At 39.7% G+C, this 23,423-nt stretch overlaps 1 protein-coding gene across 2 annotated transcripts in view; it reads left to right on the top strand.

Moving 5' to 3' along the window:
- The window catches only part of CNTNAP5 (contactin associated protein family member 5), a 733,870-nt gene that overhangs the window by 610,687 nt on the left and 99,760 nt on the right, over window positions 1-23,423 (top strand). For both annotated transcript variants that reach the window (XM_045516101.2, XM_045516108.2), the window contains exon 18: window positions 16,810-17,049. In XM_045516101.2, the coding sequence (XP_045372057.2) occupies window positions 16,810-17,049 (240 nt within the window). The remainder of the gene's footprint in view (window positions 1-16,809; window positions 17,050-23,423) is intronic.

The raw sequence follows: 23,423 nt of genomic DNA, 5'->3' as shown, positions 1-23,423 counted from the left end.
GAACAGTGGTATAAATAAATTCCAAAATTTGCCAATATACCCAGATTTAATTTTCTTTCCTTATTTATTTATTTTACCAACTCTAATACAGCATAGCTTTACTGCTAGTAATGAAACTCCATCAGCAATCAATGGGTGTTTCTTACTTGCTTCTTTTAAATTTGGATCTGTGCAACTTGTAAGTCTGAGAAAAATCGTCATTAAAAACACACCAGCTAAAAGGAAGGAAGTAACAGAATATATCATATCGCTCTTCCCAACAAGAATCAGATTTCTTTCTTCATCTGTCATGTTTTACATAGCCAGCAGAAGCAAAGATGTAAGTGATTAAAAACATTTTTATGATTAAAAGACATTCACTTCATTAACCTACATAAGTGACATGATTTACTATTAAAATATTTTTTTAAAATTTATGTTGATGTTTTAATTCTATTTAAGCATCCCATTTTATTTCTCTGAATAAGTTTGCTAGTCATCAAGATTTAATGTCTTTTTTGGTGTAATCAATTCAAGTAGTTCGCAATTTTCATAAATTTTATTCCATGCTGGAGTTTAATTTATCTTTGGGCTACGTTTATGACTCTTTCTGGCTGAAAGGTGTATATTGAGATGGATTATTTTTTTTAATCGCTTCATGCAAACTTCATGTGGCTCTGAAATTATCATATGGCCTGAATATGTGATAAACTTTGTGCAAGTCAAAAGGGAAAAGAGGCAGCTGTGTTTCCTTGCAGGTTTTCCTCTCCAGACGTTTCAATTAAATTGATCACAGATGCAGTGTGTCCTGAGAGCACGTCGATGGGTCTGTGGGAGATATCTGGCTCGGGCTGGAGCCAAGGTCGGCTGCAGCAAGAGCCCCGGCTTTTTTTGTATTTGTTTCCAATAAGTTCCATCTCAGATGTTACTCCACTTTATTGAGTTTGTCTTAATGTACTTGAAGAAGACAAAAAATGCTGTTGGAGGTCATTTTAGTCTGTTGGCTTGAATTTCGTTGTTTTGTGTTCAGCAATATGTCCATTTAGAAATGTCACGTGGCCAAAAAAACCTACAGAAGTCCCAGTAATTCCAATGTGTTTGATTCAGTGTTTTATTTTTCTTTTCAAGCCCCCTACTCAGGTATAGTAGCCAAATGATGAATCCTATTTCCTTTCATTCAGAGATTTAGAGACACTGGATTTTTGTATTTGCTAGGCAGAAAAAGATATGATTGTTGTGCACTCTGTTACTGAGATAGATTGAATGTGGCAGTATGTAAATATTAATTTGGATATGTTTGTCTCGATGCCTTTAAACACGGAAGGATCTTTCCATCCAAACAGCATCCTTCTGCCAGGAAACCACGGGCGTCGCCGTTGTGCTGGCGAGTGCTTCCTGAGTACCCGAAACGGGTTGAATTGGATACAATTGATGTACCTCTTCTCACTGCCCCTGTCACTGGATTCCTGCAATCAACATTTTAACTTCAGGCTTTTGCCACTGTGATGGTTAGGGACATTTGCAACCATGCCACTTCACTGGGCCCATTTCTTTAATAGGGTCGGAGAAACTGCAGAACACGGAACTTCCGAAATGTCTCATGTTTGTCTCATCTTTAAAACTCCTGGGGATATCGCCCCTCTGCTTTGCTGTTCCCTGCTGGCTCTGCCCGCCCATCCGAGGGTGCAGCAGGAGGAACCGAGAACTGGCCCCTACAGGGGAAAGTGTATGGCGAGATCTGGGTGTGGACCCCAGGTCGACTGTCAGCAGGCAATGGGACCCTGGCGGAACAAGTGTCGTCACTGTCTTTCTCTGAAGGATGAACATAGTCAGGCAGCTGGTTTCTTACAATCTGAGGATCTGCTCCCTCCATGTGTGTTCGGAGTGACCATCGTCCTTGTCCTCATGCCCAGGGGTATGGAAAAGCAAGGAAAATAGCTCATTTTCCCCAATTGGGACAGCCCATCTTTCCAAGTAGGCTGCAGTTACAGGATGGACGGTTTGTCAAGACATGGACCAGTGAGTCTCATTTTTGGGTGACTTTACTTCTGACCCTTTTTGCCTTTCATGGATTTCTTTTTCTTCCTTCTTTCCTTCCTTCCTTCCTTCCTTCCTTCCTTCCTTCCTTCCTTCCTTCCTTCCTTCTTCCTTCCTTCCTTCCTTCCTTCCTTCCTTCCTTCCTTCTTCCTTCTTTCCTTTCTTTCTCTCTCTCTCTTCTTTCTTTCTTCCTTTCTTTCTCTCTCTCTCTTCTTTCTTTCTTTCTTTTCTTTCTTTCTTTTCTTTCTCCTTTCCTTTCCTTTCCTTTCCTTTTCTTTCTTTCTTTTCTTTCTCCTTTCCTCTCCTTTCCTCTCCTTTCCTCTCCTTTCCTCTCCTTTCCTTTCCTTTCCTTTCCTTTCCTTTCCTTTCCTTTCCTTTCCTTTCCTTTCCCTGGTTACACCAGCTCAGTGGCACCTTTTTCTTCCCTTCCTTTTTTGGTCCAAATGCCAAAGTAAACTGAAATCACTCTCAACTTACAACTCCTTGGGGAAAATACTGCACTGATCTGATAAATCATAAAGTTGGAAAGACTCCCCCAGCCCACCCAGTGCTGCTCCAGCTTCTGCACTGATTGGCAGTCATGACTCCTATTTTCAGGTGAAGCACATCAGACTGGGCACGGTCAGCCGTGAAGCCGGCCAGACAAGCACACCTTCACGTCGTCAGCTGGTGCTTGGTGGCAACATGTGTCCCCAAGGATAAGCGGTCAAGAGTCTCTCTGTGGAGTAGTCACTTCTATTTGTCCTCATAAGTGCCCTCCATGGGGGGCTTTCCTAACACAGGCCAGCAGGGTTTTCTGTCTGAGAAGATGTGATATGTCTCATAGCGCAGGAGAAGGGGTACTTCCTCACATTAAGGAATAACTGGGAAATCACCTTTTAGCCCATCTTTTATATAAAACCATTATGAGTGGAGGAGGGTACGAATTGTTGTGTCAGTGGTGAGACAAAACAGGGAAGAACTAATTGTCTTCTCAGCATCCTAAAAATTTCTGATTAGCAGGTCTGATTCACCCAAAGTTTATATTTTCAAAATTAAATATATCAAGTACACTTGAATCATTTCCCTTAGTTTAAAAAAATGCATGATTTCTGATGTCCTCCATAATAGCTAAATAAGAGAAAATGTTCTGATTAGCCTAAGAAGTTGACAAGAGACCTCAGAAGCTTCGTGGACAAGTCCCACAAAGGCTTTAATTCCTTGTTACTCAGTGACCAGCAGTCACTCAATGAATGCTTCTCCAATGGGAGGGGGGGATAACGATGAAAATGTACCTGATTTCCCACACGCTTTTCTTCACCAACACCCCTGCTCCACAAAATCAGGCTCCTCTGCTTGAAAGTGCTTTGAAAGAACGTTGGTTCTTTTTAGTTTCAGAGAAGTGACCGATTAAATGACCCCTTCCACGAAATGTTGTCTCGCCTTTGAGACGTTGACAGTTGAGCACAATGAACCCATCCCGATAGCCCAGGTTAGTGTCTGACGCCCCCTAATATTCCACAAACTTTTTGAAATGTTTATCCAATAATCTCTTATGCTTTAATTGAAGCACATTTCATCACATACGGCTGCATGGAACTGATAATGGGAGGCTGAAGGAGAATGCTGAGGTGCCTTGTTTGGTTTGACTTTCTTCTTTTTTTTTTTTAAGCCTTAATTTTGCCTTTGGCAAAACATATCTCAAGTCACACTTTTTTTTTAAAGGAAGGTGCAATACAGCATCATTTTCTCATACAGCCCAGGGAGAGAAGCCCAGAGATACGGGTCACACAAAAACCCAAGGGTAGACGCCGTCATTCTGATCACTTTAAAATTCAGTAATCGAAGAAAAAATCAGGGCGGCACCGTTTATGTGGGGCTAGGGTGGTAATATAAAAGGAATTCCAAGCCAGATCTTTCTGGAAAATTAAACAGTACTCCCTGGACACTGAAGGACCCAAATTGAGGGACAGTGGAGTCTTTTCCAAAGCCAAGGTGCCACTGAGCTGGTGTAACCAGGACAACTAGGGAAACCCTAGTGTAGGAAGATCAGACCCAGGGAGGCGTGCTGATGGAGCGAGCTGCCTGTAACCTGCTTCCGTTTCTCCAAGGCTCTGGGTACAAAGCGGATGACTCAGCGGAGGAGGTGAGAGGGCCTGTGACAGAGAGATAGAAGGGAAGTTGTCCTCAGAAACCCTCTGAAAATTGGCAGATTGACACTCTGTTCTCATTCTGTGACCAAGTTTCTCCTGATCCAGCAAGAAACGGATGTGGCTTCAAAGCCACTTGAGGAAGGGAAGGCAGTTCTGCAGAGGAGGTGAGGCGTGCCTAGTTTTAATTCAGCTTTGGCATCATCATGCATGTCTCAGGCCTCGTCTACTATGTGTGGAGGGGCTTAGGAGCCGGTGTGGACACTGGGAGGGGCTGCATGGGTCCCCACTCAAGAAGGCCCTGCCTCTGGGAGTGTTGTTGGCAGACAGATGGACAGTATCCATCTGTCCTTCCCTGTGGGTACTGCCCCTGCTGGTAAAACACCAGCACCATATCACATCCCTCTCAGGGCTGTCCAAGGCAGTAATCGACCGAGTCCAGGGGATAAAGGCTCAACCACCTCTCCAAGGTTTTCTAGCTCCAGACTGTCCTCAGGCCTGCCCCACAGCTCACTTCTCCTCTGCCCACCCCTGCTTCCTGCCCCTTTTAACTTCATCTCACAGCCTGTGTACTGGAGAGCCCTACCTGAGACGGAATCAGGTCGATTTCTTGTGCATCGCATACATGTGCACACAGACATACACACCTTTTGAAATCAAAGTAATTTTCTTAAGAGACATTTGTTTTTCATTCCTCCACAGGATTTTTTTAAACATTTTTTATTGAGTTATAGTCATTTTACAACGTTGTGTCAATTTCCAGTGTAGAGCATAGTTTTTCAGTTATACATGAACATACATATATTAATTGTCACATTTTTTTCTCTGTGAGCTACCACAAGACCTTGTATGTATTTCCCTGTGCTATACAGTATAATCTTGTTTATCTATTCTACATATGTCTGTCAGTATCTTCCAATTTTGAACTCCCAGTCTGTACCTTCCCACTCCCCTCCCCCTTGGCAACCACAAGTAGTTTGTATTCTATGTCTATGAGTCTGTTTCTGTTTTGTATTTATGCTCTTTTTTTTTTTTTGGATTCTACATGTGAGCTATCTCATGGTATTTTTCTTTCTCTTTCTGGCTTACTTTACTTAGAATGACATTCTCCAGGGACATCCATGTTGCTGCAAATGGCATGATGTTGTCATTTTTATGGCTGAATAGTATTCCATTGTATAAATATACGACTTCTTCTTTATCCAGTCATCTGTTGATGGACATTTCGGCTGTTTCCATGTCTTGGCTATTGTAAATAGTGCTTCTATGAACATTGGGGAGCAGGTGTCTTTTTGAAGTAGGGTTCCTTCTGGATATATGCCCAGGAGTGGGATTCCTGGGTCACATGGTGAGTCTATTACTAGTCCTTTGAGGAATCTCCACACTGTTTTCCACAGTGGCTGCACCAAACTGCGTTCCAACCAGCAGTGTAGGAGGGTTCCCCTTTCTCCACAGCCTCTCCAGCATTTGTCATTTGTGGACTTTTGAATGATGACCATTCTGACTGGTATGAGGTGATACCTCATTGTAGTTTTGATTTACATTTCTTTGATAATTAGTGATATTGAGCATTTTTTCATGTGCCTATTGATCATTTGTATTTCTTCCTTGGAAAATTGCTTGTTTAGGTCTTCCCATTTTTGGATTGGGTTGTTTTTTTTTTTCTCATTAAGTCACATGAGCTGCTTATATATTCCAGAGATCAAGCCTTTGTCAGTTTCATCTTTTGCAAAAACTTTATCCCATTCTGTAGGTTGTCGTTTTGTTTTACTTATGGTTTCCTTTGCTGTGCATAAGCTTGTAAGTTTCATTAGGTCCCATTTGTTTATTCTTGCTTTTATTTGTATTGCTTGGGTAGACTGCCCTAGGAGAACATTTTTGAGATGTGTATCAGATAATGTTTTGCCTATGTTTTCTTCTAAGAGGTTTATTGTATCTTGTCTTATGTTTAAGTCTTTGATCCATTGTGAGTTGATTTTTGTATATGGTGTAAGGGAGTGTTCTAGCTTCATTGTTTTACATGCTGCTGTCCAGTTTTCCCAACACCATTTGCTCAAGAGACTGTCTTTATTCCATTGTATATTCTTGCCTCCTTTGTTGAAGATTAGTTGACCAAAAGTTTGTGGGTTCATTTCTAGGCTCTCTATTCTGTTCCATTGGTCCATATGTCTGTTTTTGTACCAATACCATGCTGTTTTGATGACTGTAGCTCTGTAGTATTGTCTGAAGTCTGAGAGAGTCCAGTCTCTTTCTTTTTCTTCAGTAATGCTTTGCTTTGAATTCAGCAAGGTAGCAGGTTGCAAGATTAATGTACAAAAATCAGTTGCATTTTTTTACACTAATGATGAATCAACAGGAAAAGCAAGTAAAGAAACAGTCCCCTTTAAAATAGCACCCAAAGTAATAAAATACCTAGGAATAAATCTAACCAAGGAGGTGAAAGACTATAAGACAGAGAACTTATAGAACTATAAGAGAACTATAAGACACTGATTAAGGAAATTAAAGAAAACTTAACAAAAATGGAAAGATATCCCATGCTCCTGGATTGGAAGAACCAATATTGTTAAAATGGTCACACTGCCCAAGGCAATCTACAGATTTAATGCAATCCCTATCAAATTACACAGGACATATTTCACAGAACTAGAACAAATCATAATAAAATTTGTATGGAAACACAAAAGAACTAGAATTGCCAAAGCATTCCTCCCCAGGATTAACCATAAAATCATACCTCCTCTTTTCCCACTTTTTTCTCCAAAACATTCTAAAATCCAATGGATTTCTTAGGGTTGAGTTTGCATTGTTTTGATTCATACCCTTTTGGTGGTCCTGTCCTTCAAACTAGAATGAGGAATCCCACCCTGGAGCTGCCTGGCAGACTCCTGTATATTGATGACACAGACTTTAAATTTTTTTTTTAATTGAAGTATAGTCAGCTACAATGTGTCAATTTCTGGTGTACAGCACAGTGTCCCAGTCATGCATATATATATTCATTTTCATATTCTTTTCCATTAAAGGTTATCACAAAATATTGAATATAGTTCCTTGTGCTGTACAGAAGAAATTTGTTTTTAATCTATTTGTATATACAGTAGTTAACCTTTGCAAATCTCAAACTCCCAAATTTATCCCTTCCCAACCCCTTTCCCCCAGTAACCATGAGATTGTTTACTATGTCTGTGAGTCTGTTTCTTTTGTAGATGAGTTCATTAGTGTCCTCTTTTTTCTTTTCTTTTTTTTAGATTCCACATATGAGTGATATCACATGGTATTTTTCTTTCTCTTTCTGTCATACTTCACTTAGAATGATGGTCTTGAGGTCCATCCATGTTGCTGCAAATGGCATTATTTTAGTATTTTTTACGGCTGAGTAGTATTCCATTGCATAAATATACCACAACTTCTTTATCTAGTCATTTGTCAATGAGCAGTAAGGTTGTTTCCATGTCTTGGTGATGGTACAGACCTGTGATGATTCAGATGAACTGTCTTCTCCCAGGGGAGTGTATTCTCCAACCACCCTCCACCTCCACCTATCAAGCTGGGTTATAGTGACTTGATCTTGTCTCCCTCTCCTCTACTGGTTTCCTTGTGGACAGATACAGTGGTTAATTTATCTTTACATCCTTGGGCATAGTGCAAGTTCATTAATAGATTTATCAAACAGGGAAGAGAGATTTTAAGACAGGTCCTTTAGGATGTAGTGTGTAGGTTATCCATCCAAGGGGCCCAGGGGACACAGCTTGCAGACAAGATCCCTTACACAGTGTGCACTGATATCCTGCTGCTTTTCTTCCTTCTGTTGGGGGAATAGATTGATATGAGACCTAGGCTTTCAGGGAATCAGCCCTTGGAAGGCAGCCTGGGATGTGTGCACACTCAGGGTGTAAGGAGAGTATCTCTCACCTGAGTTTCACCAGTCACTCACTTACTTAGAATTCTGGGAGTACCACTGAAGCCCAAGTGTCCAGAACCTCAGGGAGATCAGTACTGTGCTGTCCTGTTGCTTATTTGGGTATCACAAGTGGCCATTGCCTACAGAAACCTCAGGACATTGTATTCCCTGCAGCTCGGAGCTTGGGTCTATATTAATACGATGAGATGGTGCTCCTCTCAGCAACGGGGTCAGGTGCTCTTCTGCTGTCTGTTCCCATCCTATCCCCCTACACCTTTGTTCCTGGGAACCTTCCCTTCCAAACTTTCATACCGGTGCACCTTCCCAAGGAAACTAATTCATCAAAAGCACAGGGATCGGAAGTACCATTAGGGTGAGATTGTCACCTTGAAACCAGATTGTGGTGTAGACTTACTAGGAGCTCACCTGCACCACCTGGAATAAGAAGTAGTTCTCGCTCCATTCTAGAAGCTGTACAAGGCAGAGGATCAATTATATATATGTGTGTATGTGGTTTTTCATTTCTTTTTACAACAGCAGCAGCGTTCTGGGGTCCCTGATGTCTACAGCCTCCCCTTTCCTCCAGATCCTGCTGCATTCCATGTTTGCTCCAGTCCCATCAGAGGACATCATACTGTCCCGTTGTCTGTTCACCCTCATTTTTTTCTTCTCCCTTCCCTTCTGCAAAGCTGCCTTGCTTCCTTCCTTATTTCTGAAGGTCTCTGTGGGTGCCCACATTCTCAGCAAGAAAATGTAGATTGATAATATGTCCAACTTGCTTCATGATTACAAAAGACTATAAGCTCTTTAGATAGCTTAGTATTTTTTTTATTGAAGTATAGTCAGTTACAATGTGTCAATTTCTGATGTACAGTACAACGTCCCAGTCATGCATACATACAGATACTCATTTTCAGATTTTTTTCATTGAAGATTATTACAAAATATTGAATATTGTTCCCTGTGTTGTACAGAAGAAACTTATTTGTATCTATTTTTATACATAGTGGTTAACATTTGCAAATCTCAAGCTCTCAGATTTATCCCTTTCCAACCTCTGTTAGCTTTGTATTTTTATTATTATTATTATTATTATTATATTATTATTATTATTATTTCCCAGCTATTGTGCATTGTGGGATTAAGACCTTTTCATACCAGTTTCCTACTTTCCAATAATGAGCAACACCATTTTAACTAATACTGGCAGTATGTGTTAAAATATAATCCTCAAAAAGCTAAAATCATGAGTCTTGGGCAAATGGAAACAGTACACGTGTCAAAGACTTTATTTAACTCATTAATTAGTGAGGAAACCATTAGGATGTCAACGACCAGTTCAGGGAGTGTCTGAAAAGCTTGGATATGTGTGGGCAATTTAACAGCAACAAAAACGTTAGAATCAAGTTGTTGGGTTAAATATGAAACGGTTGTTCACCAGAGCATCTTTGGAGTCACCTGCTGCACTGAGAAGAAATTAGCTGCATCTCCACTGGGCAGATATCTTCCATGTTTTTTGCTTTCTATCCAAGTTTCAGCTAATTTTCCTGATAAGAGAGTTGCCTCCCACGTTCGATGGTGTGTCCCTAGTCGGACTACAGCCATCACGTCCACAAAGGAAGCTGGGCCAGCAAAGAGCCCTGAAGCGGTGCCTACCCAAATGCATCTGAGTGTCACGGTGATGTTAATACATTGGCTGTGAGCTGCCATTGCTGTGGTCCTTCTAGTGAGTTTGAGGCTCCCTCGATATCTCAGAGTGTCCTGGGCTCACCCGTAAAATCACTCCAGGTCAGGTGAGACTATTAGGGAGCATCCTTAAAGTTTATAGTTCTAGGCTTTTATTTATCTGCTTGTTTCTTTGAATGAGTCTGTGGTTCAGCTCCTGGGACTCTCTCCCCTCAGGAGCGCCTCCCTGGAGAAAGTAACCAGAGTGATTCCCAGGGGCCTCAACATCCAAGAAATCCTGAAACTGCTGCCTACTGGGCACTGCCTGGCCTGGCAGCCGGCCTGGGAGAAGGGGGGAGCCCCTCCAGCTGAGTCTGGAACAAGCCTGGGGCTTTATGAGATGTCCTGTCCCGCTGCTCTTGGAAGGAGGGCGGTACCCACTGCGCTTTCGCAAGGGCCCTTGGTGACGGTCCTCCTTGGAGGCTGCTTCTGATAGCGAGAGCACCTGTGATTTTCCGTCTTCATTCACTGTGGCAGCGGAAGCACGGTGAGCTGTGACTTGGCTCTTGTCTCTGGGACGCAGGAGATGGTCCTTTCAGCCAAAATGGCTCCGGTTACCCTTCCAGACTCTGTGATGAGGATTGTGGTGGGCTTTCTGGCCCCATCATCTTGGTGTTTTCTTGGGGGGTCTCTCCAAATGAGGGGCAAGGCAGGCATTCAGAGGAAGCTTTGGCAGGACGGTTGGACCACTGAGTCAGCCGCCGTGAGCTGCGGTGGGGCTGGTTTCCCATCGCTCCACAATTCTGCTGGCAACAGAGACACACAATTCAAGTCTTCGCTTGTTTCCTCCTCGAGTCCCCCTAGATCGTACATAATGACCAAATGGGGGTTTCCATACAGCACACATACAGCACTCTGTCTGGGCAAAGTCTTGTGCCTTGCTACCATTCTGCTAAAAAGAAGGCAAATTTTATTTTGAGCCTGTGGTCTTAAAAAAAAAAAAAAAAGATGGCCATTCCATGCACAGTCCAACCCGCACAACGGGCACCAACATGCTGCTTCTGGGAAAGGGGTTTGCTAATATCCAAATACCACATAGACTAGTAAAGGGTTTTTTGAGATAGGCATAATTCTATAGCAAGGGGTTTCTTTTGAAACTTGAAATAATAAATAGTTTCTTAAATGACTCAAAAAAGGAGATCAACAGCATTATGTAGAACATACATAATAGATGAAAAGGTTTATTTTAAATTGTACAATCAATACACAAACACATTCAGTGATAATCCTAGTACTCTTCTGACAGACAACAGATATTAACACAATGTAACACTTGCCAGACATTATTCAAGGTGGTTACATGCGTTTAAATACCCTCAGGAAACATCATATGATATTATTGTTTGTGGATATATTTACATAAACAGTATACTTCTATGTATTATAATACAGCGTGCTTGCTGTTTTCTGTTTTTGTTTGCTTTTTTACTTAACATATGCCATGGGAAACACAGCATGTCAGTATAAATAGTGTATTATTTTAAATTGCTCTACGGTATTTTCCCTAATATTTTTCGTTTTTGTGTGTGTTGTTGTTTTGTTTGCTGTTATTTTTATGTCTTTATTGCGTCTGGAATTTGCTTCTGGTTTTGAGGTAGGATTGTAATTGTATTTGTTTTCCAAAACGTTTTATTCTCATCTCCATTTATTTCACGGTTCCCCCTTTACCTAGTTGCTTGGAACTCCAATATATATTATTAGGTATACAGTCTCTTTCTATAAGGAGTGTGTTTCTGAATTTCCTACTCTGCTTTATTTGCATAGCTCCCCCCCACTCCCCAGGTACCACGTGGACATCCCACGTACAGAGTATATTTTGATACATATTAAATAGGAGAAGCCCTCCGCCCGACACACACAGACCTGACTCCTTTTCTTAACAGTCAGTCATCTTCTTTATGGATTTTAGAATTATCTTTTTATGTTCTATGAAAATATTTTTTCTTGGGTTATCAACTGGAATTTTATTGCATTAAAGAGAATAACCATATGTTCTAAATTATGCAGAAACAAATTATCATTTCTTTATATACTCTTTATGAGCCAAGAAAAAATTTTATTATTTTATTTTTATAGTCATAGACCTGAAGTCAATTTCTAGGTGTTTTGCTGCTTTGATTGTTAAACGGGATTTTTTTCTTGCTATCATATGGTCTAGTTGGTTACTGTTGCTGTATAGGACCATTATTGATTTTCTATATTGGTATTTATATCCATCCACATTCTTATATTTTCATTTTAATTGTAATAATTTGCCATTATTATTTAGGGGGAGAATTGGAAGTATACAACCCTACTATATGTGCAAATAATGAAACATTAGTAATGACTGTGTTTAAAGCTAAATTAAGTAAATCTGGGTATAATCATCCTTCCAGCTCCAACTAGGATGTTTCTTTTAAAATATGGACTAAGGCCAATGATAATAACACTTTAATGGATCTTGATAAGTGTCGTTGAATTATTTTTCAAAAGCTTTTCACAGCGTTCAAGTCTTCCAAACAAACAAGGAAGTAATTTCAATCTGTTTTTTAACTGATTTTACATCGTCAGCGAACCCTTTTCCAGTTTTCTAAGGAGCTTGGCATTCTGTTGGGGTGCCGCAGTTTGTAGGGAGGGTTAAATAGAAAGGGCCCGTGAAGCCCAGCAGGTTGAAGGTGCTTCAGAACTAAGCTTTTAGTTCAAATTGACTAATGCAATCCTTATTTTACTTTGTAGGCAACCAATTAGTACAAACTGTATTATTGCACAGTGTGTGTTTACTGATTCATGAGTGAGCCATCACTGCATCTGGAAAAACTTAACCAGAGACATGCCGTGTCCTTAAAGAAATTACATTTTAGAATGGAAGCCTCCACTGGGATTTCCTTCTGGTACCAACACTCTGCCAGTGGAAGGGGCAGGATAAACACAGAAGATAACTGATGGGTGGTGCGTCTGCTTTTGTTCATCATGTGTATGCTAGCCTTGCCCCCACTTTAGTATGAAATCTAGGTGATCATGCACCTGCACTTCAGCCAGCTCTTGACTTTATGCAAAGTGTTTCATATAGAAAACAGCGGCTCCAAGTTCAAGAAGAGAGAGAGATAACTACACTGCTTATTTTTGTGAAGTACAACCTCAACCTAGTACATTCAATATTGTTCCAGGAAAAAAAGGTCCTCCACACAGGAGTTGTGTTTGCACTTGTGAAATAAAGGCAATGGACACACACCCAAGAGAAATGGGGGCCTTGCACTTGTGTTCCAGGAGGGCAGTAGGCATTGAGATGTTTCTCCGGGAATGATGAGCATTTGTCGAGCTGACACATGGAGGTTTCCTAAGACAAGCTTAGAATGATGATGCTAGCGTTTTTAAGAGTTGATTCATACTCGGTCCCAGGAAGCATCACCATAATGAACACACTTGATACCAAGGGCCAACAGAAGAGATTCATACAAAATTGCTTCTAGCTAGGCTGGCGAACGGATTGTGCACATGATCAAGAAGATTGATACAGAAGCCAAGAGGATAAATGCATACGTGTATATTACTTGGTGGGAGAAACCGGGTGAGAAATGAGAAGAGGAATGTAGAAGAAGCAGTGAGCTGTGGAACTGACCCAAGGTGTCTCATCAAAATAGTTCATTTTAGGATTTTAGGGCTTTGAAGGTATTCAGGCTTTGAAGGTCAAGAGATTCCGGTCTGATTCCTGGCTCTGCCACAAAAAATCGGTTTGATTCTTGACTCTGGCCAAAGCAACCTCTCCAACACTAATAAGTTTCCTCAACTGTGTAATGTGAATAATACGAAGAGTATTTTCTTTCCTATTAAATATTGAATGAGTTCATTGTAAAGTTTCTAGCATACAGGTATATTTGATTTTTTTTTAAATTAGAGGTATTGTTCTGATTTTTAAACAGCTTGCAGATTAAGTAGCAGCCTCAAAAACATGACTTTCAGCTGCTTTAAGGATAATGCTACATTTTTGTCATTGTTATTCTTCCAAGTTTACAGTGAACTCCAGACAAGAGGCCAACAAGTAAAGAGAAAAATATATTAGAGCAGCAGTTGAAAAATCGAATACCTGCAAGGTCCAGGAAGGCAGGGTGAATGAATGAAGTGGTCCTGGTGGGAAATGCGGCCACGCAGAGAGGGCGTGGCCTGTCTTAAAGGAACTGACCCCAGTGCTGCTGAGCTCGATCCTGCAGGAAAACAGGGTTCCTGTTAACAGAGCTTCTGATTTTTTTCAATGGAAGACTTATTAGAAGTTTTAAAACAGTTTATGTTTTAAAAACATTGGCAACTAATTAAATACAGGGTAGGTGGAAAATATGTGACTAAAGATTGCATGTATGTGAGTGCAGGTGTGAGGTTTGAGGGATGGGGTAGGGTGAGCCGTGGGGAGATGTGCATTGTGCAACATCCCACCTAAATGCAAAGTCCAAGGGGAGGTCCAAAGTCAAGAGAGACCATGGGGCGCTGGGGGGCCATTAATAGTTTTGAAAGCCCAATGCACCGACGTCAGGACAGAAGGCGCACAAGGAGGAGAACGAAGAGCTAAGTGGAGGCTTGATCCCTCCTGCTGTAACAGCTGCGCTAACAGTTGCGCTTGATCTTCAGGACAACGACCAGTCTCTGAAGGGCAACAAACAGGAATAGCAGAATCCAGTTTTTGCATTTGGTTGATCTCTCTGATTGCAAAGTGGCCCACGGATGGAAGGAGTCAGGGTTGAGGCGGGGGAAGATCTGCTGGAAGGGGGTTCCATGGATTCAGATGGGGATGAGAGGAGTTCAAGACGGCAGCCCTTGGTGTGGAAAGAAGCAGATGGATCCAGAGATAACGGGGAGACCATATCCACAGGACAGGCTTGGGGAGGAGGGCTGGGAGTGAGGGCGGGGAGGGGAGATTGTGGCCGCATCTCTGTACAGAATTCAAGTTTCACAGAACATTCACACTTCCACCAACACTCCATACGCAGTTGGTAACGTTGTCAGAAAACGGAGACCAGCAATGCCCTGATGGGATGAGTGTGGGTGGGAGGGGAGCATCTTTATAGAACTATTCTGTTCTTAGTCTACAGTATTACCTCTCTGTGAAGAAAAAGGGAGCCTGACTTCTAGTTTTTCTCCCTCTTCAAGAATAAACAGCAATCAGGTGAAAACTTAAATTTAGTTCATTGGGCAATTGAATTCATGTTTCCCGTGTTGTTGTGTTTTATCAGCATCTAAGAGTGAAACTATCCCCTTGTCTGGGGTCACTCTCACCATACTCTGCACGTCTCAAACCTCAAGGAGTGCGTTTCTGCCGGAGAAACAGCCCAGCCACCTTCTTCTCCATTTATAACCGTGTTGACTAAGTCACACTCAAGAAAATGTGCAATAAATCTCGAATTCTCTGCTTAGAAGAGAAATGCCACGAACAAGATGCATAAAGAATTATTCAAATCCACCACAGGGGGTGACTGCAAAATAAGGGGAAATAAAACAAAGCATTTGACTACATAAATCCTCCTCTCTTTGTTCTATACAGTCTCTAGGAAAGAAATCATGAACCTCTCTCTGTGATCTGTGGTATTTATAATTGATTTATCTTGTGGTTAAAAGGAGATTTACTCACTAAAATTGAGACAGACAGGAGAAAGCAATTTGGGTTTGACCTTCTGGCCTGCTTGGGTATCACTTATCAGAACTGAAAATAGAGTGGAGTTTTATCACTACTCCAGAATAAGAGACTAGATTAATCCTTTAGGAACATCCTGTCTCAGTCTCTTAGACGCAGCCAGTGATGGCTGTACATATATTTATGGTTCTGATGGCCTGGTGTGATTCAAGGAAGTCAGAGTTCTCCCTTCTTCCAACACTATTTTTAATGATTATCTTGTCCGCCCGTCCAGGCAGACAAATGCCAGAATTTTTTTAGGTTACATATTCATTTATTTAATGTACAGCTTTGTTTCTTGTTTAAGGTGATGCTCCAGGTCAGAATAACACATTTGGAATTCACATCTGTAGCCACCCTGATGGAAATATACTTTTATCTGGTCTTTTACTAGATCAAGATTTAATGAAATTGCAGCACAAGGGACTACAACTGACTGGCTCAGAAAGGAGAAGTGATACACACAGTAACAAATGGCACATGAGCCCCGCCCTTTCTGTTTCCCGACACACCTTCCCTGGTCCATGAGGACACTTTGTAGACTTTGAAGACCTGAGAGTGTCTTCCATTTATCCACTTGTATGGACTTGAGCCCAAAACATCACATTTGTGTCTTTTTAAGAGCAAGCTGGCCCTGTGTTTTCTCTAGGATCTCCCAGAATTCTCGACACCAAAAAATATCTGTGGATGGGATTTAGCTTAATTATTGGCTGCTGTCTCTCAGTACACATGGTTTTAATATCCTCTGATGCAGGCTGCTAGAATCCTAGATTTCCAGTGATGACTAAACACTCTGTCCCTGAATCTCCTCTGCTCTTGAAAAATTTGCACTGATCATTATGAATTCCTCTAAAACCTTCAAAATGTACCCTCAGCAGAAAGTTGGGTGGCCATTCTATTCTATATTCCAAATGGAGAGTTTTATTTTCCAGCTAATAATTTGAGGGTATTAACCAGGATTTTTTTATATATATATAAAAAATGCATATATATGCATGCATATATATACATACACACACATACAACCTAGTGGTTCTAGTCATCTTGAGGGCTCAAGGGAAAGGACAGTGAGGAACAATGATTAAGGATGTACCACAATCCACCCCCCAATCCTTTTCCCCTTTGGTAGCCATAGTTTCAGACATAGAAACTTCATCTTTTTTTTTTTTTTTTTTTTTTGGTGGAGGGTTGCATTTTCCATCCCAGAAATACATGCCTTTTCCCCAGGTTCTTTGAATTCCGAATTCTCCCTGGAAACTTTAGCGAAAAAGTTCAACACCACGTGCCAACAGAACAATGGTTAACTCTTACTACTGCTGATATGAAACCACAAATTCTGAACTCTGTACCTTATATTTATACATGTATTTTTTCTTTTATTTTTCACGGCTTAGGGGGGACATCATCAAGACAGAAAGGCTTCCTAGGGTGCATACGCTCTCTCCACTTGAACGGGCAGAAACTGGACCTGGAGGAGAGGGCGAAGGCCGCGCCCGGAGCCCGGCCGGGCTGCCCAGGCCACTGCAGCAGTTACGGCGGCATCTGCCACAACGGGGGCAAGTGCGTGGAGAAGCGCAGTGGCTACTTCTGTGACTGCACCCGCTCACCGTACGAAGGGCCCTTTTGCAAAAAAGGTACCGTTGGCGCTTCTGCTTTTCCCATGTGTTGCCTTGCAACGCCCACAGGCTGTGGTCAAGCCATAGGCTACCTGCACCCTTTCACAGTCCTCAGTCATTTACTCTTCCTCAATTTCCCTCTCTTTAGAGACTGTATAGTCTTCAACATCATTCCATGTCCTGATCATCATTATGTGTGGATACTGGCTGTACCGTTAAACTGGATGGAAGTGCAGGGAAACACTGTACGTGGCCCAGAGCCCGCTGAGCACGGGGAGAAGTGGACTGTGATTTCTGTTGCACTAACTTTTTCAGTTCCAATTTTTCAGTCCTTGGATGTGCTCAAAGAATCATAGAATCTAGCCCTGGAAAACCCTTAGAGGCCTTTAAGCCATTGTAAATCATTTTTACAGTAGGGAGAGCGTGAGTAAGTCAGTAAAATCAATATCATGTATTTAGTAAAATCTCCCTACTCTGCAGGTGACACGAGTGGGGGTTGAGGCTTTAAAAGCCTTACCCAACGATTCACATTTAGTCCATCAGGAGGCTAAGTATGGAGCCCAGAAGTCAAAATTCCTGCCCCTGTGCCTTTCCACATCACCTCCTAAACTTATGAATTCATTGCATTGACAAAAGCTAACCAAGAAAAAATATATACCTTGGAAAAGGAATGATGGTTTTGGTGTAAATTCTCTACAGAAAGTCAAGGTAACTCTACAAACTATAAAAACTTGTTATTTTGTATAAATACTTCACATTTTTCAAACAGAAGGACGGAAGATCCGGTCTATCCATCTTCACAGATTTTTTTTTTTTAAGTTTAGTTTATTGACGGGAAAAAAAAAGTTTTATTGAGCAAATAATGTAAACAATATTTCAAGAGATCATTTAACCTATTAAAATGAAACACTATTTACATATGAACAATGATGAAAATTATAAATACTTATTTCCAGTTCATTAAAACACATTTTTTCAAACACCGTTAACAAACCATGTTCTATTTAGTTCCAATTATCATTGGAAATTAGGGGGAAAGCACCCAGTGTTCTCTTTGAAGGACTCTGTAGTTTAAGCTCTTCATTCATTTACACTGAGCTTCTCCCCAGTTAGTCTGAATTACTTGCTTATTATTACTGGGAAGTATCATGCTCCTGGGAGAAAATTTATGGTAGAAATTTTGGAGCCAAGGGAGTGTTGGGTCTGGATGTAGCTTGAGATAAATGGGTCTCATCCCAGCAGGCTCTTTACATGAGCAAAGACAGACAAAGTGCTCCTGGCTTTTCCCACTGATGGAAGTCTCTGAATAACTTCCCCTAAAATTTTGAATACCATCCTTAGACAGGCTGCGTTCGAGGCCCCTGCAGAACAAACACGATCAAGCCCAGTCACCAAAGTATACAGGCATCATTTGACAAGATCTATACCCAAGTGTCCGCTTGTGAAAAAATAAAATAAAATAAAATTGAATTAAATTAAATTAAATTAAAGGAAAGGAAAACTGCATTTCTTCAGGGTCATTGTCCAAACATATCCTAGATCACCTTGTTCCAAATTCAGCCGAGTTTTCCATTGGCTCCTTTCTCAGAAACAACTGGCATTAATTGTCGTTTGTCCATGCCACACATCTTTTGACTGCATTTGTTGAAATATCTGCAGGGCTGTCCCCCCACTTTTTATTTTGATCTCTAAGAGAAATAGACAAATATGTGCTTAGCCTTTTCAGCTGGCTTCATATTTCACTGCTTCCAAACTTTGCCCCTTATCTAATAAATCTAAGGAAACAAGTTCGTTTGTATTAGCAGGAAAGTAGGTAAGATGAACCTTTTAACTGCGTTATTTAGCCATGCAAATTGCCTCTGGGAAATGTGGCTTGGCACCAAGATGGGAGCCATTAGCTACAAGATGGTCCTGGACCAGGGTGCTCCCTCCTGGCTAATGCTCTGGGCCAACACTCTATAGCATGTGTGTTTTAGGGTATGCAAACACTGAAGCTATCTGGGGTGGAGTTAGGGACATTTGTCTGTTATCAATGCCTGGGTTAGAACCACAGTCTACTGACCCGCTTTCTGTTTCTGACTGTGATAGAACAGAATGATAACATGTATTAGTTAGTAATTATTGACTACAACATTTGTTCCCCAACTTAGAAGGAAAGAAGTAATATTTGCATTTAACACATGAGAATATTGAAGGCTACATTGATTTAGTGACTTGCTAATAAATGTCAGAGCTGGAGGTCCATCCAGCATCTTCGGGTTCCTTTTTCCCTTTTTTGACCCTAATTTCATTCTGTATAGGAATATGGTCATAGGATTCCAATATATAGTTTTGTTGTTGTTGTTTGTGTGTGTATTTTTCTCCTTTTCTAATTATGGAGATGTAATTTACATACTGAAATTCACCCTTTTAAAATGCACAATTCAAGGGTTTTTACCATATTTACAAAGTTGCAGGACCATCACCACTATATAAGAGAACGTTTTCATCATTCCCCAAAATAAATCTCACATCCATTAGAGCTGCTCCCCATTCAACTTTCCCCCCACTCTACTCCCTGGAAACCATTCATCCAACTTTCTGTTGCTAGGAATTGCCTATTCTGGATATTTTTTAAAAAAAAAGAATCATACAGTCAGTAGCCTTTTTGTGTCTGGTTTCTTAGCATAATGTTTTCAACATTCCTTTAACAAAATGATTTTAGTTTAAAGCTCAATAACATCCCATTGTCTGTGTATACCACATTTCATTTATCCATTCATCAGTTGATGGACATTGGGATGTTTCCCCTTTCTTTGGCTACTATGAATAATGCTGCTATTAACATTCATGTACATTTTTGTATGGATTTATGTTTTCTGTTCCTTTGGGTATAAACCTAGAGGTGGAATTGCTGAGTCACATAGTAATCACATGTACATTTAACATTTTGAGGAACTGCCAAACTCTATTCAAAGTAACTGTTCCATTTTACATTCTCACCAACTATGTATGAGAATTTCAGTTTCTCTACATCCTCACCAACACTTGTCACTGTCTTTTCTGTAAGAGATGTTCTGCTGTGACTGTGCAAAATGGCACCTCAATTGTATCAAAATTGTAATTTTTGACTTGCATTTTCTTAAATGACTAATAATGTGGAACATTGTTTCATGTACTTGTTGGCCAAGTGTGTATCTTCTTTGGTGAAATGTCTTTTCAAATTTTTAGACTATTTCTAAACTGGGTTATTTTTCTTCATATTGTTCAGTTGTGGGAATTTTTTTTTATATTCTGAATATCACTCATAATAGATCTAAGATTTGCAAAAAACTTCTCCCCTTTTCACTTGCTTGACAGTGTCTTTGGAAGCACGAAAGTTTCAAATTTTGATGAAGTCACATTTATCTATTTTTTCTTTTGTGTTTGTACTTTTGGTATTATATCTAGGAAGTTATTGTCTAACCCAAAGTCCTGAAGATGTATGCCTGTGTTTTTTTCTAAGTGCTGTATAGTTTTAGCTCTTATATTTAGTCTTTGATACATTTTGAGTTAACTTTTGTATATGGTGTGAGGTAGGAGCCCTACTGTGTTCTTTTGTTTGTGGCTTTCCAGTTGTTCCAACATCATTTTTTGATTTGTGTTTGTCTTTAACCCGCCTTCATCCCATGACTACCTGAGGATTCTGGAAATGACTGTCATTTAATTTTTTTGAATTAAAAATATAACCTATAATGAAAAAAATATGAAAAGGAATATATATATATATATATATATATATATATATATATATATATATATAAAACATATGTATATATGTATATCTGAAACGTAAGCTATACACCAGAAATTAACACAACATTGCAAATCAACTATATTTCAATTTAAAAATTAAAAAAAAATAATTTAACAAGTTAGAGAATGCATTTGACATTCTATTTGGAGATTCATTTGGAAATCTAGGAAAATAAAAGTCAGTTGAATCATTCAAAGACAATGAATAAGAAGAAAATATGATTTTCCTCTAGCTCTTTCCTTTGCATTTATTGTAGCTGAGATAATTCTATCCATTCCATGTGATATCCTGAATTTTCTTTATTTTGTTTCATAGGCATTCCCATATAATTTATCAGTTTTTACTGATGCATTTACAAATTTACATGTCATTGGTTTTGATTGCAAAATATTCCATCTGGTAGAATTGCCTCTGTGTATTTAACCCACCCTATCACCGGAGCATTTCAGCTTAGCAATAGATCTCCAACACCAGATCTGCTTATTGTCAGACGCTGGCTCATCTACAGTCTACACTATGTGACACTGGTTGTGTCATTCAACATCTTGATCCCTTAGTTTTCTTGTCTACAGAATTTGGAAAGTTCATGAAATTCTTTATGAAAGACTGTGATGAAAATTTAAGGAGCATGTCATAAAGCCATTGAGAGAATGCCAGACATCTAAAGTCCCACTAAATAATTACTTTTATGAATGCTTTGGAATTTTAATTCCTCAAAATTTTGCACTTAAATCATGCTGTGATAAAAAATATATATTGATTATTTCCTTAATAATGGAGTTTCAGTGAAAAAAAATAGTATGTATATTCAGGTAATTTAGCAATTGCCAAAACCTGTTAAAAAAATCTTAAATAAATACTTTCCTGCCAACTTATATTATTTTTTTAACTTTTTATTACAGAAACATTCAATTATACTCTGTAGTAGAGAGAAGAGTTTCAGAACTGGCATGTAGCCATTATTTAACTTCCACATTTCTTTTTTAATTGAAGTACAGTCAGTTACAGTGTGTCAGTCTCTGGTGCATAGCACAATGTCTCAGTCATGCATACACATACATACATTTGTTTTCAAAATTTTTTTCCATTAAAGGACATTGAACATAGTTCCCTGTGCTATACAAAAGAAAAATTTTTTTAAAAAATCTGTGTTTATACATAGTGACTTACATTTGTAAATCTTTGACTCCCAAATTTATCCCCTCTCATCTCCTTCTCTCGGTAACCATAGATTGTTTTCTAAGTCTGCAAGTCTGTTTCTGTTTTGTGTATCAGTTTGTAGTGCCTTTTTTTAGTTTCCACATTTGGGTGGTATCATATGGCATTTGTCTTTCTCTTTCTGGCTTACTTAGAATAATGTTCTCTAGGTCCATTTATGTTGCTGCAAATGGCATTATTTTATTTTTATGGCTGAGTAGTAGTCCACTGTATAAATATACCACAACTTCTTTATCCAGTCATCTATCGATGGACATTTAGGTTGTTTCCATGTCTTGGATATTATATATAGTGCTTCTATGAGCATTGGGGTGCATGTGTCTTTTTGCGTTAGAGTTCCCTCTGGATATATACACAGAAGTGGAATTGCTGGATCATATGCCAAGTCTATCTTTAGTTTTTTGAGGAATCTCCATACTCTTTTCCATAATCACTGTACCAAACTACATTCCCATCAGCAGTGTAGGAGGGTTCCCTTTTCTCCACAGCCTCTCCAGCATTTATCATTCATGGACTTTTGAATGATGGCCATTCTGACTGCTGTGAGGTGATACCTCATTATAGTTTTGATTTGCATTTCTCTGACAATTAGTGATACTGAGCATTTTTTTCATATGCCTTTTGGCCATTTGTATTTCTTCCTTGGAGAACTGCTTGTTTAGGTCCTCTGCCCATTTCTGGATTGTGTTGTTTGTCTTTTTGTTACTAAGTTGTATAAGCTGTTTATATATTCTGGAAATTAAGCCTCTGTCAGTCACACCATTTGGAAATATTTTCTCCCATTCCTTAGGTGGTGGTGGTTGGTTTTTTTTTGTTTTCTTTTTTTATTTATTTTTTCTTTTTTTTTTTTTGCTTATGGTTTCCTTTGCTGTGCAAAAGCTTTGAGTTTAATTAGGTCCCATTTGTTTATTTTTGCTCTTATTTCCATTGCGTGGGTAGACTGTCGTAGGAGAACATTGATAAAATTTATGTCAGAGAATGTTTTGCTTATATTTTCTTCTAGGAGATTTATCATGTCTTATATTTAAGTCTTTAAGCCATTATGAGTTTATTCGGGTATATGGAGTGAGGGAGTCTTTTAACTTCATTGATTTACATGCTGCTGTCCAGTTTTTCCAACATCGCTTGCTGAAGAGACTGTCTTTTCTCCATTATATGTTCTTGCTTCCTTTGTCAAAGATTAATTGACCATGGGTCTGCAGATATCTTCCACAGTTATTAACTCATGATCAGTTTTATTTTGTCTATATGCTAACATCCATTTCTCTTCTTTTTTATGTTGAAGCAAATCCCAGGTACCGCATCACTTCATCTATAAATATTGCAATAGGTTTTGTTAAAAAATGAGGACCCATAAAAACATATACCCACAGGACTATTATAAGAAAGTTTTAAGAAT

This window comes from Camelus bactrianus, chromosome 5 (assembly GCF_048773025.1).
Source record: "Camelus bactrianus isolate YW-2024 breed Bactrian camel chromosome 5, ASM4877302v1, whole genome shotgun sequence".
NCBI lineage: Eukaryota > Metazoa > Chordata > Mammalia > Artiodactyla > Camelidae > Camelus > Camelus bactrianus.
This window is presented reverse-complemented; position numbering and strand designations above follow the sequence as displayed.